The 18,036-nt window shown below is 42.6% G+C and overlaps 1 protein-coding gene across 2 annotated transcripts in view; it reads left to right on the top strand.

Moving 5' to 3' along the window:
- VSTM4 (V-set and transmembrane domain containing 4) overlaps positions 1-18,036 on the top strand; it is an 86,396-nt gene that overhangs the window by 55,112 nt on the left and 13,248 nt on the right. The window contains exons 6-8 of one of the 2 annotated variants that reach the window (XR_009536105.1): positions 4,990-5,096; positions 5,510-5,555; positions 6,456-6,517. Coding sequence is in view for 1 of the 2 variants with exons in the window: in XM_060126392.1 (XP_059982375.1) it covers positions 4,990-5,096; positions 6,456-6,517 (169 nt within the window). In the remaining variant the exon portion in view is untranslated. The remainder of the gene's footprint in view (positions 1-4,989; positions 5,097-5,509; positions 5,556-6,455; positions 6,518-18,036) is intronic. The other variant, XM_060126392.1, reaches the window with a different exon arrangement.

The raw sequence follows: 18,036 nt of genomic DNA, 5'->3' as shown, positions 1-18,036 counted from the left end.
TTCATGCCCCATCTAATTGAGGCTGAGCTTTCTTATCTGACCCTAACTATGACCCAGTGAGATAGATATCAAGGGTACATCTTCCCATCTTACAGGTTGGGGGATGTGGCCCAGGGAAGTGAGTGACTTGTCCTGTATCACCTCTCTAGTCAGAGTGGAAGCAGATTTAGTGCAGGCTTTCTGCCCCTGTCCAGTGCCCGTTTGCTAGATCCAGCCACTACGTGCCACGGAGCAGAGGTGCCCAGTCTTTGTGGGACAGAGACTCCTGTGAGAGGCGGCCAGGCCGGAACTTCGTACATGTCACAACAAGGGTCCCACATGTGCACCTCCTGCCCCACCCTTGTTGGAGCCAGAAAAACAGCCCTGTTCCCCACAAATAGCACTTCTTTCCGATCACACAGCTCTCTAATTTAGCTGGAGTTTCCGGCCTATTTTCTATCTTCCTTGGTTTGACTGGCTCCAGCAATGCCCACTCCCTTGTGTCAGACACAAAATACAGTCCTGTTGCAACCCAAGATGTAGAATAACTTTTCTCGTAAGTGAATCATAAGACGGACTTTGTCAAAAATTCCTACCAGCCCTGCTGGCTCAACGCGAGACGTAAGATTCTGAGGGAATCACTGTCTATCGTATGTCACTGTGGTGACTCATTGTATCTGAGTGCTCATGATTGAGGTATGAAGTAGAACTAAATTTAGTTTAGTGCAGTTTTACTGTTTTCAAGGAGAATGGTGATGACAAAGCAGACCTTTTTTCAGCTTACTGAAAGCCCTGGGCATAATGGCCTACGTTTATGATGTCTCAAAATTTTCATTTTATATTAAAGAGCTAAAGAATTAGAGCCAAGAAAAGAGAAGAGGAAGGGGAAATATTATTTGATTTTGCGGGGTGTGAGGTGCAACTGGGGAAGATAATCCCAACTCAGAGGCAATAGACAAAAAGAAACTATCAAACGATTTTAGCAAAAACAAATGACCATGCATTTAACAGAAAGCCAAAATTCAAAAGTAGGGAAATGTTTGCAATAAGCATGTCAGGTTGATGTCAAAGATGCAAACAAATCTATAAGAATGACTCACAATCCTAATAAATAATAGCAGAAGGTGTCCATACATCATTCATAAATAAGGAAACACAGACAAACACGGGAAATGTTCCTCCTAGCAAGCAAAGAAATGCAAGTAAAAGGAGATATCACATTTTTCTTCAGTAAGTGAGAAATTTTTTAAACTGATAAATCTGATGTTAAAAAGGATGAAAAGATAAATGCCCTCATCCATTGACCAAGAGGCTATAAAGTAGTACTAACTTGTCGGAAATCATTTTGACAGTGGGTATTTTTTTTTTTTTGACAGTGGGTATTGAATAACCTTTAAAATGATCCTCCTCTGTGAACTAGTATTTCCAGGTCTAAGAATCCAAAAACAAAAGTCTAAGAATGGAAAACCATTATGCACAAATATATTTATAGCAATGTTATTTGTATATCAAACTGGGAACCAAATTAGATGTTTAGATGTCAGGGGAAGGCTAAGAAAACTATGGGCATGTCTTCTCACTGGAATAGTGGGAGGAGGTAACAATATGGAAAGTGTAGATTAAGTAAAAAGAAGGATGCAAAATTGTAATACAATATTATTATTATTATTTTATTTTTTTGCGGTACGCGGGCCTCTCACTGTTGTGGCCTCTCCCATCGCGGAACACAGGCTCCGGGCGCGCAGACTCAGCGGCCATGGCTCACGGGCCCAGCCGCTCCGCGGCATGTGGATCTTCCTAGACCGGAGCACGAACCCGTGTCCCCTGCATCGGCAGGGGGACTCTCAACCACTGCGCCACCAGGGAAGCCCCAATATTATTTTAAAAAAGGCAATGTATAAGAACCAAGGAAGAGTTGAAACTTATGTCCCCAAAAAGCCTGCACGTGGATGTTGACAGCAGCTTTAGTCATAATCTCCAAAACTTGGGAGCAAAAAAGATGTCCTTCAGTAGATGAGTGAATAAATAAACCCTGGTACATCCAGACAATGGAATATTATTCAACATTAAAAAGAAATGAGCTATCAAGCTATGAAAAGACATGGAGAAAACGTCAATGCATATTTCTAAGTTAATGAAGCCCATCTGAAAAGGCTCCGTACTGTATGATTCAAACTATATGTGACATTCTGGAAAAGGCAGAGCTGTGGAGACGGTTAATAGATCCGTGGTTGCCAGAGGTGGGGGAGGGAGGGATGAACAGGAAGAGCACAGAGGAATTTTAGGGCATGGAAGCTATTCTGTACGATACTACAGTAATGGCTACATTATAAATTTGTCCAAACCCATAAAATGTACAACACCAAGAGTGAACCCTAATGTAAACTGTGGACTTTGGGTGATGATGTGTGTCAAGGTAGTTTCATCAGTTAAAACAAATGTACCACTCTGGTGGGGATGTTCATAATGGGGGTGGTCAGGGGTCTATGGAAAATCTCTGTATCTTTTGCTCAATTTTGTTGTGAACATAGAACTGCTCTAAAAAATAAAGTCTTTTTAAAAAAATAAAACAAGAGGAAAAAGGCTGGAAATATTTATGAAGATCATGTTTTGGTTATGATAGACTTATTTTCTTTCGTCTCCATGCTTGTAATTACCATTTTAAAACATGGACGTGCATTAATTTATAATGGAAAGAAAAAATAAACATTTCAAGAGTTTAAAAAGCTAGGAAATGAAGCTGTATGTGTGGTTGTGTATTTAAACAGTTCTGAGGGTTTCTGATCCCTTGTTTTCTCTTTGTGGCCAGAGTTTTGTAAACACACATCCCTTTTGGCTATTTGTAAATTTACACAGTTGACCCTGTACTCTAAAGCCATGGCCAGTTAGAATTTCTGTTCCCAATAAAAATAAGCTATCTTTGGGGACTCTCAGTGTGAACTGTATTCTTGGAAATTTCCCCACAACGTGACTCAGTCTTTGTTTATTTTTAAAACTCCAGGACTATATTAGAATAGTCTGTTTTCTTTTATTAAATATATGTAAATATTTATTAGTGTTTAATTTACTGCTTTTCAAAGATTATACAATCACATGATTTAATAATTAAAATTTAACGTTAAATAATTAAAAATATATGTAATAATAATTCATATTATATTATATAATAATATATAATAATTAATTATATTATTATTATTATATTGTGTAATATGTAATAATAATAATAAATAATTCTCCTTGTCCAATCTTCCTTCTGTTTATTTCCTCAGCACCCCCATTTTAAGGAACCACTATTTTTAAATTCTTGTGAATATTTCCAAAGTTTCTCTATTTGTGTACATAAATACTAATATATATTATTTTTCTGTATTTTTATACAAAAGAAATGACACATTTTACACATTGTCCAACACCTAGCTTTTTCACTTAACAATGTGTCTTTTCTTATCCCTGTATAAATAGCTTCCTCATCCCTCATTACAGTTACAAAGGACCCCGTGTGTGGATTTGTGGATTCACCATAATTTCCTTAACCAGCCCCTCGCTGATGGACAGTTGGGTTGTTTCTAATCTATTGCTATTACCAACAGGACTGTAATGACTTAGATGTACATTTCATACCCATGCAAGGATATCTCCAGAATAAATTCCCAGAAGTGAAATTGCCGGGTCACAGAGTATAAGCCTCTGTGATTCTGATAGCGCCTGTGATCCTGATTGCCGAATTACCCTCCATCAGGAAGGGTTTACACTTGTACCAGCAATACTTCTGAGTGCCTGATTCCTCACACCCTTGCCAAAAGAGTGCTTTGCCTTAAGTTTGGTTGTTGCCATTCTGATATGTGCAGAAAGAAAGTGCAGTACATTTTAATTTGGCTTTCTCTTTCTTGAGGACGTTTTAGCATGTTTTCCTAGGTACGAGCCTTTCCTCTTGTGTGAAAACTGTTCACCACCTTCATTCATTTTGACTATTAGGTCATATCTTATGGATTTCTAGAAATCCTTTGTATTAGGGAGATCAAGGGAGTTACCAAGCCTCTCTTGGTAACTGTACCTACCTGGCTGGAATATGTGCCTGAGGACGAGAGATTCTAAAAGAGGCTGCCCTCTGGGTTGCTGGAGCCATAGGGTGCATTTGAAATAAGACGATGGCCATTCAAGGAAGTGCTTGGACTCCACCCCACAGGTAGCAAGGAGAACAGGTTTCACATCAGGCCAGTCTGGGTTTGCAGCTTTCGTGTTGTCTGCTTACAAACAGTGTCACTTAGAGCAAGTCACTCAGCATCTTTGAATTGGTTTTGTTACCTGTAATGTAAGGCTTACCTATTACTTTGGGTTATAACGGTAACACATAGAATCTGATACTACAGTGATTACACAGGTAACCCCCCAGATAATTGAAAACACTCACGACACTCCTGAGGTCTAACTCAGTCTTTACCTTAAAGGTGAAGGTACATACAGCAGGAGGAGAAAGTGTGAACAATCATGGGGCGCCCTAGGGACTCCCAGCTGCAACTCGCCAGGGTCCCTTCTCACTTGCACAGGTGCTGCTCTGTCTCTGGATTGTGAGCCACAAAGATGTGTGCGAGGAACGTTGGTTTTAGGGGAGCTCAAGGAGAAGGTTTTAGTGATATCTTAGTATCCTACTGGTGACGTAACCAAGCCAGACTGTGTAAACCCATTAACCAGGTGTAAACAGTCTATACACACAATCTGTACATCCCGAAACAATGTAGGCCAGCCGGCCCTGGGTCTCTCCAGAGATATTTAGAACTTTACACAGCACGTTACAAATCCCTAACTAGCTCAACTCATCATCTTTAGCCAAGGGCCAGTACCAGACCTCCAGACATCCTGGAGATAGGCACAGAGTGATGCCAGGCCAGCTCTCAGAGTACCCCACCTTACACACAGGTACGGGGGGTACCCGGAAACTGTTGTTTCCTTTTCCTTTCCCCGGAACAAGCCTGCCTTTGCCTTCACCAGGAACTTTTTCTTCTCCAGCTCAGGGGAGACTGTCACCAGCGTGACCAGCTTGGTCCCACTGCAGCCCAAGAAGGGCAAGAAGCGGAAGGAAAAAGCTGACGTTCCTCCCGCAGTCCCTGCCAAAGGTAGGAAGCCAGCCAGCAGTCATCCATGTGGAGAGCACCTGGGGTCTGATGTGAGCTCAGGACAGGAGAGTAGGCAGGTGGAGGATGTGACATCCCTGATTATATGGTCTGGAGAACCCCACCTAGATTCTGGTCATAACTGAGCCCTGTCCCGGAGGTGGGCTGGGGGCATTGCCATTGGACACGCATGGCTTTAGCGGGGGTCAACCTCTACAGGCTATTCCACAGTGTATTTCCCTTTGAAGTACTAACGTTCTCTGCACATAGCAGGGTGGGCCAAGGGGGTGTCAGCATCCTCTTGGTTCGTTCAAGGGAAAGAAGGCTCTGTGATTTTCCTAAAGATAAAAACCAGGTGTGTAATTTATTTTGGATTTGTTCTGGGGATTAAAATGAGGGTTATTACTTGATTCCAGTTACGACTTAGAGCAACATAAATGAGGAAGATGGACATTTCCTGAGGTGAGAAGTAAAACTGTTTATAAATCGTTCCTAAAATAACTGGCCAATTTAGGAGAAGGTCATACATCAAAGGATTTGATATACAGTTAGGAATACAAGGGTTGCCCAGGTGAATAAGAACAAGACAGGATCCATTTTATCCCTCAACTGGGGCTTCCCAGGATGGCCCCTTGGCACCCTTTGCGCCCTGTGGTGGAAGGCAGTGGTGCTGAGACTGTACGTATACTGGGTGGACAGAAGGGGCTGGGAGGCGTGAGCGTCCTGCGAGGCATGACACTTGTGGATCTGGGGAGGGAAGGGAGCTGTCCCTGCTCTGCGCCAGGCATTGTACTGCTGTATCACCTCATTCAGTCAGCATAGATGGTGCCCTACTTTACGAAAGAAGAAAATGAGACTCAGAGAGCCACGTGGTTGAGCCTGGCTTTGAGTTCAAGTCCCAATTCATCTAAATACTAGGTAGTTACATGATGTTAGAAGAGCCTCTGTTCCTCCTCTGTTAGATGGGGACAATAAGACCCTCCCTGCTGACCTCCCAGGTCACCGCTGTCAGCGTTAGCACGCAACTAGGAGGAAGCCCCAGGGAAGGTCCCAGCCTCAGCCTTTACCAAGTGCACCGGATTCTCACCTGCACATCTGACCTCTTTGTAGCTGGCGGTGTTTTATGCTGTGGTTTTGTTGACCGTGTTGAGAGGAGAGGATGACGTATCCAAAGGTTAGGAGAGGATCACCCTCCCCCGAGGGGCACCAGTCCAGCTGTTACCTGGATCAGAAACTAGAGTTCCTCCACGAGGACAGGAAGTGGCCCTATGTCCGAGGCTCTCTGTCCGTGGTGCTCGTGATATGTGGGTTTTAAGAGTCCCGGGAGGAATTGCAGACTAAACCTTTGATGTGCTTCCACAGCTCCCATCGCTGCCCCGTTCCATAAACCGAAGCTGCTGAAGCCACAAAGGAAAGTCGCCCTGGTGAGTAACCACAGTCTCTGTGTTGTCCCCTCAAGCCCTAAACACAGCGCTGGTCCGAGGAGTACCTTTATTGACTGAAAACATGCTCCGCGTTCTTGGGGCTTTGTTCCCAAGCAAAGGCGTTCTCTCTTCTCGGGTCAGCTTTTCAGTCAGCTTTTCTCCATAGCTAGTTCCCACAGAGTGACTTTTTTAAAATTCAAATGGAATTACTTTTCATTATCAATGCTCCTTTTTTGAAAAGAAGGGAAAAAATCGCACTCAGAAAGGTATAAAATAGAAAGTGGACCAGCTTGGATAAACTTGTCTTGATAACCACTCTGAAGAGATTGCTGAAGAACTTTCCAGAAAACATGTTATACTTTTAATTTTGAAACAACTTCAGTTTTACGGAAGAGTTAGAAAGATGGTACAGAGAGTTCCCGTCTACCCTTCGCCCAGCTTCTCCTAAGGTTAACTTCTCACATAGCCATGGTGTATTTGTCAAAACTAAGAAGTTACCGTCAGCACATTACCATTAACTGCACTCCAGACTTGGATCAGGTTTCAGCAGTTTTTCCACGAATGTTCTTTTTCTGGTGCAGGATCCCATCCAGGCCGTCACATCGCATTTCGTGGTCTTGTCTCCTTAGTCTCCTCCAATCAGGGCCAGCGCCTCCGTCTGTCTGCTTCTACAGCCTTGACACTTTTAAAGAGGAGTAGCTGCATTTTTTACAATGTCTCTTGAGTTGGGTTTCTCTGAGGTTTTCTGATGATTAGAAATGAGGTTATGGATTTGAGGGAAGAACAACACAGAGGAGACATGCCTTTCTCATAGTGTCCCATGGAGCGGACGTGCTATGATGTTGACCGTGACCACTTGGTGAAGGTGGGTCTACCAGGTTCCTTCAGTATAAAGTCACAATTTTTCCCTTTCCATACTTTATTTGTTAGAAGCCAGTCATTAAGTCCAGGTCACACTCAAGGGGAGGAGAGTGAAGCTGCACCTCCTGAATTCAGGGAGGGGTCTCAGAGACTTTGTGGACACATATGAAGACCACCACAGCAATTAATAGGCATTTTAGGGGCGATACATCAAGCCTGTGCAAATAGCCCTTTTTCCTTGAACTTTCGTCTACTCATTTTAGCATTCATCCATGGATTTTGCCTGCAGCACTTATTACTATGGTGAACCGATGGTGATTTTCTGTTTTCCTCAATCCATCTCCATTTACTACTTGAAATTCTTCTGTAAGGAAGAGCTGGATCCCTTTCCTCATTGACTTATTCACTAATTTCTTTATATCAGTATGGATGCACGAAGATTTCATTTCTTTTAAGTTTGTAATCGTATTGTTATTTACTTTGTTGCCAATTTTGTTCAGCAGCTGTGTATTTGTGTGTGAAAGAGAGAAAGAGAGAAAGGGAGAGAGAGGCAGAGAAACTGGCAAACCAATTCTAAAATGTGTATGTAAGATAATAAGATTATTTTGGCCTTGCAGAGGGCCAAGATAATCTTGAAGGAAAAGAACAAAGTGAAGAATTTATATACCAATTCACAAGATTTATATTAAAGCCATAGTAATTAAGCTGTATAGTAAGTAATGGTATTAGCACAAGAATAGACAAATAAACCAAATGAACATAATAAAGAGCCCCAAACATGCCTACATATGTATTGTCACTTGATTTCATGACAAACGTGACATTGCAGTGCAGTGAAGAAAGGGTTATATTTTTAGTATACAGTGATGGGTCTGTAGGGTCTCCACATGAAAAACAATGATCCATAAACTGGACTTCACACCACACACACACAGATTAATTAGAGAAGGTCCATACACTTAGTGAGAAAGGTAAAAATAAAACTTCCTAAAATTAGCTTATCTACATAAGTTCAGGGCAAGCAAAGATTTTTAAACAAGACGTGTAATGTATGAGCCATAAAGGAAAAGATCGAAAACTTTGGATTACATTAAAATTTAGAAGGTCTATTCTGATGAAACATATCAGTACAAGATTGAAAAGGGAAGCCACCTATGGGGAGAGTGTACCTGCCACGTGTATATTTGGTGAAGGATTCTTACCTAGCATTTGTGAACACCTACAAATCAATAAAAAAGAAAAAGGCAACACTACAAAAAAATAGGCAGAAGTCTTAAACATGTGCTTCACCAGAGAAGACATACAGATAGCCAGTCAGCACATGAAAAGTATTTAATCTCATTGGTGTCATGGAATGGAGGTTAGAAGCAGAAAACCAGTTCACATCTACCAGGATGGCTACAGTGAAATACTTATATGGTTTCCTTTTTTTTTTTGCCTGTTTTTCTCTGATCCATTTGGAATTTAGGAATGGATCCAATTTTATCTGTCATTCTTTTTAGTCAGATTCTTTTTTATTTAACTTTATGTTTCATATTTCCATAATCGCTACTTGCCAGTTTCATTATACGTCATCACTACATTCCAAACAATTATTTAAACTTAACTTTTATTCGTTCTGTTATTACTTTTTCTTGAATCCAGTGTCTTCCCCCCTAAATATATTTGCCTTTACATTTGAGTAGTTTGTCTGTGAATGGAATTCTAGTTTCCTAAACATTTTCCACTCTGTTCTGGGAAATATGCTAAGCACTTTGTGTGCATTTCTGTTTACTTCCCGTATTGCTCAGCATAAATGCCATGCTCATTACGGTGGCCTCTAATGCCTTATATCATGCAAGCCACATGTAATTTAAATTTTCCGGCAACCACATTAAAGACGTAAAAACAAACAGGTGAAACCAATTTTCATAGTATGGCTTATTTAACCCAATATATCAAAATATTATCATTTAAGCATATAACCAGTATAAAAGTTATTAATGAAATATTTTAATGCTTATTGTTCTGCTAAGCCTTCAAAATCCAGTGTGTATGTTATGCTTCCTGCACATCTCATTTCAGAACCACAGTTCAAGAGCTTAATAGTCACATTTGGCTATTGGTTACCATATTGGACAGCGCAGCCCTATAATGATCTAGCCCCCATGACCTCTTTGACATCATTTTTACCACTGTCACCCTTTCTCATTCCCCTCCCATCATTCTGTCTTCCTTGCTAGTCCTTAAACATACCAAGCATGTTCTGGTAGGGCTTTTGTTGTCTTATATGCCTGGACCGTCCTCCCCAGGCTATGTCTGTGGCTTATTACTCACCCCCTAGGGTCTCTATTCAAATATCAACTCAGTGGAGAAGCCTTCCTGAAACTCTATATAAAACACCACCCACCCTCTGAAGGAACTCCCCATGAGAGGCACCCTGACGTACATGTATCTATGACCTGCCTTTCTCTTCTCAGAATGCAAGGTCCATGAAGGCAGGGAGGTTGTCTGCTCTGGTCACTGCTGTGTTCTCCACACCAGAGCAGTGTCCAACAGGATGGGGATGTGTGACTTTGCACCCCAGCTTTGTGGAGTAGGTTCTGTCATTGTGCTTTTATAGATGGGCACAGTGAGACTCGGAGTCAGTAAGGTGATGGATGGACGACTAACCCAAGGTCATGCAGCTTGTGGGCTGCAGTCAGGACTTGAACCTTTGTCCTTCTGAAGCCAGAGTGTAAGGTTTTAACCAGCTTAATTGAAGCCTTGTCTCAGAGTGGAACCTGGATCTCTGTGCATGATTCTGACATCCTCTCATGGCTCAGCCTTGCCCCTGACCTTCCTAGTCTGTGCCCAGGTTTCTGCTGTTCTCCTAGACAGGATGGTTCCTCTGTTTTCCAAAGAAAGTCTCCTTTTGCCTGCAATGAGTTGTGGGTCCTGAAGGGCTTTTCATACAGTGTGATTCCATCTGGTTCATATCATCGAAAATTCCTTATCAGTTCTGCTCTGTTGACTACACTGTCTTGTCCTTAAATGTAGCAGTGGAGTTTTTGCTGATTTGAATAAATTTCTGGTCATTCAGTAGACTTTGGGAAACTCAACTGAACACAAAGGCTAAAACTATCAACTTCCCTTGGAGCATCCTTCATCCCAGCCGTTGAGGTCAGTCTCCCCAGATAGTCTGAGTTCACTCTCTCCCAGCTGTCCATATCACTGCACATCTGCGTGTGTATGTGTGTATCTTTTCCAGATCTTTTATTCTTAATCCTGATATTCATCAACAACCTCAAGAATGATTATACTTTGTAAATTTCCCCCATCTTACGTTCTAAGTTGCTCAGGGCCTGTTGTTTCTAATCCAATTTTTTACCCCTGGTAACAACAGAAACCGCTCTTTATTGACATTCCATTGATATATCCCAGGGATATATAAGAAAAAGCACTTTTTGCATGTCATCATATTCGCATTTTGTGTGTCATGGACCACATGGACATATTTTGCATGTCATCTCACAGTAAGTCCCCCCACTCCCAGATTTGCCTGTGAGGACACACAAACACTCTGTTTCAGAAAAGTGAGTTCCTACAACCCACAGGGGGTAGTGTTTCATCTCCCATGAATACAGTGCTGCTGACCCAGTAGATGGGGCAGTGTCAGCAGCCTTGAATGGACAACTTTTTTGAGTCCACAGTTATAAAAGCAGTTTGCCTTAAGCAATTTGGGGCCACTTATAAACAAAGTAGATTCAACAGCATTTTCAAAAATAACTGGTCTTAATTGCAAGTTTTTACGGTTGAGTTTTTGTCTGTTTGTTTGAGCTGGTATGCCCCTCTGGATGGAGAGGCAACATAGGAAATTCTTAATTTTCACAGAAAGTAAGTCGGGGCACTTATCTGCACTTCAAAATGGATTCTTTGTTTTATGGAAATATCACCCATGACAGTTCTTAAATGCCAATTGTCCTTTGATCTTTTAAGATACGAAAAAGCTTGAAATTTTTATACCAAATTTTCCAGAAACGAGTCCATTTGGAGACCAGTTTGCACCTATAACAATACACAGTGAAGTAAAGAGCTGACTTTGAGTGGCCCTCTGTCTGACCAGCAGTTTAGAGTCAAAAATACCAGGCCTAGCGTCTGCAGTTTTTGGTTAATATTAAGATTTATTTTCCCAGGAGGCCAGCATTGACCTTGGTCTCAATTTGGTCAATATTCCTCTCTCACATCAATAAGTCTTGATGGCAGCCGAAACTAAAGTCAATAGCTACTTGTCGACTCACACAGGCCTTAGTGGGTAATTTAGAAAATAATTTGGCAACATCTTTTCTTTGGGGTCTGGTACCAGTTTAGGTGTTTAATTCTGTAATTGTTGCATTTTGCCACAAAATCCATAAAAGCATCCTTCCTGGAGTGGTCACAGGCCACAGAGCCCCTCAGTCACCCAGCCGCTCTTTCCAGAGTGATACTGACACACGCTCACCCCAAGGAAACAACCTGCCTGCCACCTCCACTGACTCATTGGCAAAAAGCGAGAACCCTCATTTACTGAGCACCTACTGTGTGCCAACCCCTCTGCTAGGTGCTTTGTAGGCTCCATCTCCCTCATCTCAACCGCACATGCCAACTCCCAGCAGACTCTCAGACTCCAGGTGAAAATGACAAGTCAATGAATAATACTGCTGTGAATATGGATGTACAAATATCTCTTTGAGTCCCTGCATTCAGATATTTTGGATATGTACCTAGAAGTGGAATCCCTGGATCACATGGTAGTTCTCTGTTTAATTTTTTGAGGAACTGCTATACTCTTTTCCATAGTGGCTGCATGATTTTACATTCCCACCAACAGTGCACAAGGGTTCTGTTTCTCTATATCCTTACCGACACTTGTTATTTTCTGTTTTGTTTTTTAATATAGTAGCCAGCCTAATGGGTGTGAGATGGTATCTCATTGTGGTTTTGATTTGCATTTCCATAATGATTAGTGATGTTGAGCATCTTTTCATGTGCCTGTTGGCCATTTGTATATCTTCTTTGGAGAAATGTCTATTCAAGTCTTTCCCCCATTTTAAAATCAGATTGCTCGTGTTTTGTTGTTGTGTTTATAGAAGTTCTGTATATATTCTGGATATTAACCCCTTTTGGATATACAATTTGCAAGTATTTTCATCCATTCTGTAGGTTGCCTTTGCACTTTGTTGCTATGTCCTTTGATGCCCAGAAGTTTTAAATTTTGATTAACATTAGTTTTAAAGTCATTGACAACCTGCCCATCACTCTGTCCCCAGTGGGTGACCTGGGATCTGCAGACTATGTGTGGAATGAATGAACAATTGAGGGCAGAGATCTGAGATTGGAGCTCTAAGTCCTCACTGCTCAACGTGAGGTCCACGGACCAGCAGCCTGGGCATTGCCTGGGAGCTTGTTGGAAGCATGGAAGCTCAGGCCCCACCCTAGACTTACTGAATTAGAATCTGCAATTCCGTAAGGTTCCAGATGAATCTGGTGAACATTAAAGTTTAAGAAGTGCAGCTCTAAGTAACTTAAAAAACAGTAGCCAGCTCTGGTTAGGTCATGGCTGGCGGGACAGAGTCATCCCCGGCCACCTCTGGAGACAGTTGTATTTACATTTTAGTGAGAGAGTTCAGCCCACTTAGGAGAATGGTGGGTTTTCTTATTTATTCACAAAGAGAGAATTAAACATGAGAACCTGCTTCTAAAGGGTATTGTGACTCCCTTTCATTCCTGTAAACCTTTCCTGGATAGCTCATCCCCGTCTCAGCTGTGCTGTAGCCCTGTCCTATGATCTCCTAGGACCCCTCACAGTTACAGGTAGAGTATTCTGACACGTAGGGAACGTGTGACCAAGACCTTCTTGTCTGGGATTCCCTTGAGTTTAAAGTCTGCAGTAAACTTGCCTCCTCTCATGGAATCTGAAAGATCAGAGCACTTAAAACAGAGGGATGAAAGATCAGAGCACTTAAAACAGAGGGATAGGTTCCCTTCATAGTTGAAGGGAACCTGTCTTAGGAGTGGGCCTTGCACCCAGTGGTCAGCCCAGGCCTGAGGTGCCAGCCCTACTGAGTGTTTGCCTGGTGTCAGGAAAGCAGCCCCCTCTTCCAGTTCAGTTTTCACTATCGACAGTGTACTTGCAAGTCCAGAAAGAGTTTTTCTCTGATCAGTAGCAGAAAAGGGCTTTGAGGCACATTAGACACCAGGGATAGAATTCTGAGAGGATTTTAATAATAACCCAAATCCCAGCAAAATTATTTCCAGAGGACACGCATTTCAGGTTTCTTGAAGGATGTTTATAATAAGCTGAAGAATTTCTCTTGTTGTCGTTAAGTGGGCTAGCACTGGTTTCAGTTAAATTTTGCATGAAAAGAATATATTAACCTGCATAAAATATGTCCATAATCTCGATTTAAAATTAAAAAGAAGGAAAAACCCACAAGCACATGAACAATATATCTCCCCAAGTAAAAGCCTTGGGAAGAAAACAAAAACTTTGCTTGTACCACGCTAGTACCATTTTTACAGAGATAAAAATTCTATGCCCCCCTCGGTACACATGCACATCCCATTATTGTCACGGGGAGTTATGTGTGTCAACTGGAGGGAAGAATAGATGCCCGGGCTTCGGAAGGGATGAGAGTCGGGAAAACAGAAGTCATTTCGTTTCATGGGTTTCCTTCAGTCGGGGGAGGGCAGGTGGCTGGGCCTTTCGTAAGTGGGATGTGATCACCGAGGAGGCGAGATCAGGCCTCCCCAAAGTGGCAGTGGGAACATCTCATATTAGAGACTCAGCCCTGATGCAGGGCTGTCACTTCCCCACAGGCCACGAGGTCCGTGCCGAGGCCCCTCTGTGCTTCACGCTCTCTAAAAGCAGCTACAGGGTTGGAAGCTTCTCAGCTTCATCACAGGCCAGTGGAGGTTGGTTGAGGCTCTGATGCTATTAACAAAGGGCCAGGTGAAGCCGTTACTTTCAGGAGTCTTTTAAGACTGGTAGCACCTTAAGCACTCCTTGGGAACCCCCTTTTGGGAGATGACAGGACTCCTCTAGAAGTGGTGCAGAGGCAGTCTGCCTTGCCCTGTTCTAGAAGGGTAGTGTGGCTTTGTGCTTTCAGGAGGGAGGTGACCACCTTGCAGCTGTGTTCCTCCAACTTGCTGCGTCACAGATTCCCTTGGATCATTTTGCAGTCTCCCACTCAGTGTGGACAGGCAGTGTACGAGGCGCTATGGGGACAGGAGCCTTGGAGCCCCCTGACAAAGGTGAACAGGCAGCAGAGGGGTGAGCTGGGCCCGAGGATGGTCCAGGCTGGAGGCAGGCCCGGAAGCCCAGAGGTCCAGTCCCCTGAGTGACCCTGGCTGGTTGCACAGGCCCACCCTGCTCCCGGGGGTCCTGGGCCCACTCTGGGGCAGGGCCATCTCTGTGTGTCTGCAGGGAATGTCCCTTCAGAGCGGTAGCTTGTTTTGCATCTCGGCTCAGCTGATTTGCTGCCTTTATTGGGCACTTCATTGCTGGGATCATTGCACTGCTGGGAAATTTTTTTTTAAACTTTTTCACTCTATTTTATTTTTGTAATCTCCTGGAACAATATCATTTGTGCTCACATTTGATTTTTTTTTTAAAAAAGCCTATTTCATTTAAAACTTCATTTTTTTTTTTTTTTGCGGTACGCGGGCCTCTCACTGCTGCGGCCTCTCCCGTTGTGGAGCACAGGCTCGGGACACGCAGCCTCAGCGGCCATGGCTCACGGGCCCAGCCGCTCCGCGGCATGTGGGATCTTCCCGGACCGGGACACGAACCCGTGTCCCCTGCATCGGCAGGCGGACTCTCAACCACTGCGCCACCAGGGAAGCCCCAGAGTTGTTTTTAAAAGACTTTTTCAGTCTCAAATAGAGAATACTAGAAATGAAGCGCCATTTTGGAAAAAAAGAAAAGGAAGAAAAACATCATCAACCTAATCTGTAACATCACGGTGGGCATCCAGAATATCAGGAAGAAAATTTCTGTGTGAAACTCTGAGTTCATGACAAACTAATGGTACATTTAGGGGATTTTGTTTCCCTAGCCAGATTCAATTCTCATTTATTATTAGAAGTTCCTAAAGCTGAATTTATAAATTCCAACAAGTACCTGTGATGCAATAAGACACAGTCTTGTGAATTAAGATTACAGTGTGCATAGAAAGATGATGAATACGAACTATGAATTCAATCATATGTGCCCATTGCCCATATTACATATGAATCCAACAAATAAGCTAGCATACCTCCTACTATTTTGTATTTGCTCCTAATGCTTGCCTGTACATTGTGTCTAGAACATAATGCTGTGGTGATGATGGTGATTGTGATGGCGATGATGATGGTGGTGGTGATGATGGTGATGACGGTGATGATGGTGATGATGAAGGTGATGATGGTGATGGTACACACACTTCCCTTTGACGGCACTTGCCCATGCAGGCACTATCCTAGTGTTTACCAACATGGACATTGGGATGACTCTGACCTATGCATTGTAATGTGTCCATCTCATAGATGAGGCAGGGGAGGCATAGGGAAGTAGGACCAGCACAAACTCCCGTCCCACAAAGTCACCACTCCCATGGACCTGGCAGAGCTGGATCTGACCAGGTACTTGGCCCCCAGTCCCTCTTCTTCCTCGCTGGACTCTGGGGTCTGCTGCCTCTCATCAAAAGCACTCAGTAAAGTCCTAGGCCACTGGGTCAAGGGTGTTTTCTGTCCTGACTTTACTGGATGGGTTTTCATGATGAAAGCTGTAATGGTAATTCTGCGTGGGGTGCAGGAGTAAGGCTGGCAATTCAGGATCTCTATTTGTTAAAACAGAAAGTATAATTCTTCCTTGGGCCTCCTAATAGGTGGCTTCTGTTAGGAGATTGGCTTATATTCTTCTAAGTATTTTTCTATGTACATGTAAACTTAAATCCATATATATGTGTATATTCCCAAAGTGTATATACAGTTGGCCCACAGTCATTGTAGGTTCTGTCCACAGATTATGACAAATCCATTTCTGTGTGTTCCCTAAAAACAATCCTAAACAAAATATTCACACGTTGAATTGTCTTCTCATTAACAATATATCAGGCTCATATTTCTGTATCAGTACATATAGATCTACCCCATTCTTCTCATGACTGCAAAGTGTTATGGCATCATTGTTTCTTTAATCAGTCCCAACTCTAATTTCTCTTTGGATCAGTGCTCTAGTGAATATACTTTCAAATACAAATTTGCTTAATGGTGTTTCTATAGGAGAGATTTTTAGAAATGGGATTACGATAGGAAAGTATATCTGCATTTTCAATTTTGATAGATTCTGCCCAATTACCTTCCAAAAGTGTTTTCTTATTTTATTCTCCCACCAACAAAGGATGAGAGTGAACATTTCCTCATACCCTCCCCAGTGTAGAATATCTATCTATCTATCTGTCATCTATCTATCTACCTATCATCTATCTTTAAAACCATAAAGTTGAAAGCCAGATGCAAATTTTATATGATTCCAAATAGTAGAACCCAGGCATCCTACTTCTCAGTAGACTGTCCTCATGGAAACCCTAGATAGGCTGAAAGAGAAATGAGTCCCATGGTTCTGCCCATGATTTCTGAGAGCATCCCCTCCCTACATTCCTGGGACCAAGGATATCCACAGAACAGTTTTTAATGAGTGTCAGACTGGTTTTCTTTCATTTTGTCTTATTCATTCATTCACTCATTCATTTAAAAATGAGCATTGAGTAACTCCTGTGTGCCAGGTAGCACCTGGGTCAGGTATCTTCCTAGGAGCTAAGTTATAAACAATGGCGTGCCCCAGCCCACTCCTATCCACTAGAGAAAACAGATCTCTTCGGCATCTTGAAATCAGCCATTGCGGGAGGATTTACACATGTAAATCAGCAAATGCTACAAAAGAGAGTTTTCTTCTTGGAGGGCCAGTTGCTCGGCAATTTCCCTGCACACCACTGGGTGCAGCAACGGATAAGTTTGACAAAGTCACCACTCCCATGGACCTGAGTGGTGTGGTTATAGGCCAGCTCTTGCGCTGGCTCTGTCGCTTGCTAGCTGTTGAGCCCAAGCCTCCCATTTCTTTGCCTTGGTTTCGGAGGTCCAGTGGCATCCAGCAGCATCTGGTACATGATGTTTTCCAAATGACCTCTGAATATCTTCAGTTCTCTGCCTCTAAATATTTCAAAAGGAAATTGTTAAAGCAACACTTGTTCGTTTCTATGATAAAAGTTGTAGTCATAGTTGAGCCCTTGTGTAGCATTTACTGTTGAGCTACCAGGCAATTGTCTAAGTACATTACATATATTAATGCATTTAATCCTCAAAATAACCCCATGGGATCGGTACTATTATTAATCCCACTTTATGAATCCCGTGCCTCTGATGAGGAAACAGAGGCACAGAGTGGTTAAGTAACGTACCTAAGGTCACACAGCCGGTAAATAGCAGTCTTTCAGTCTCCGAGAGTCCATGCTCTTAAGTACCCCTAGACAGACCCTTGCCCAATCCGATGAATCTAGAAAAGTGTTAAAGATTGCAGTTGATTAGAAGATCAAGAGTGTTCAAGATTGAAGACTCTCAGAGTGGACTCCTATGTAGTAGGTAACCATACACTTTCTTTTTCAAAGCATAAGCATTCT

This window comes from Lagenorhynchus albirostris, chromosome 16 (assembly GCF_949774975.1).
Source record: "Lagenorhynchus albirostris chromosome 16, mLagAlb1.1, whole genome shotgun sequence".
NCBI lineage: Eukaryota > Metazoa > Chordata > Mammalia > Artiodactyla > Delphinidae > Lagenorhynchus > Lagenorhynchus albirostris.
This window is presented reverse-complemented; position numbering and strand designations above follow the sequence as displayed.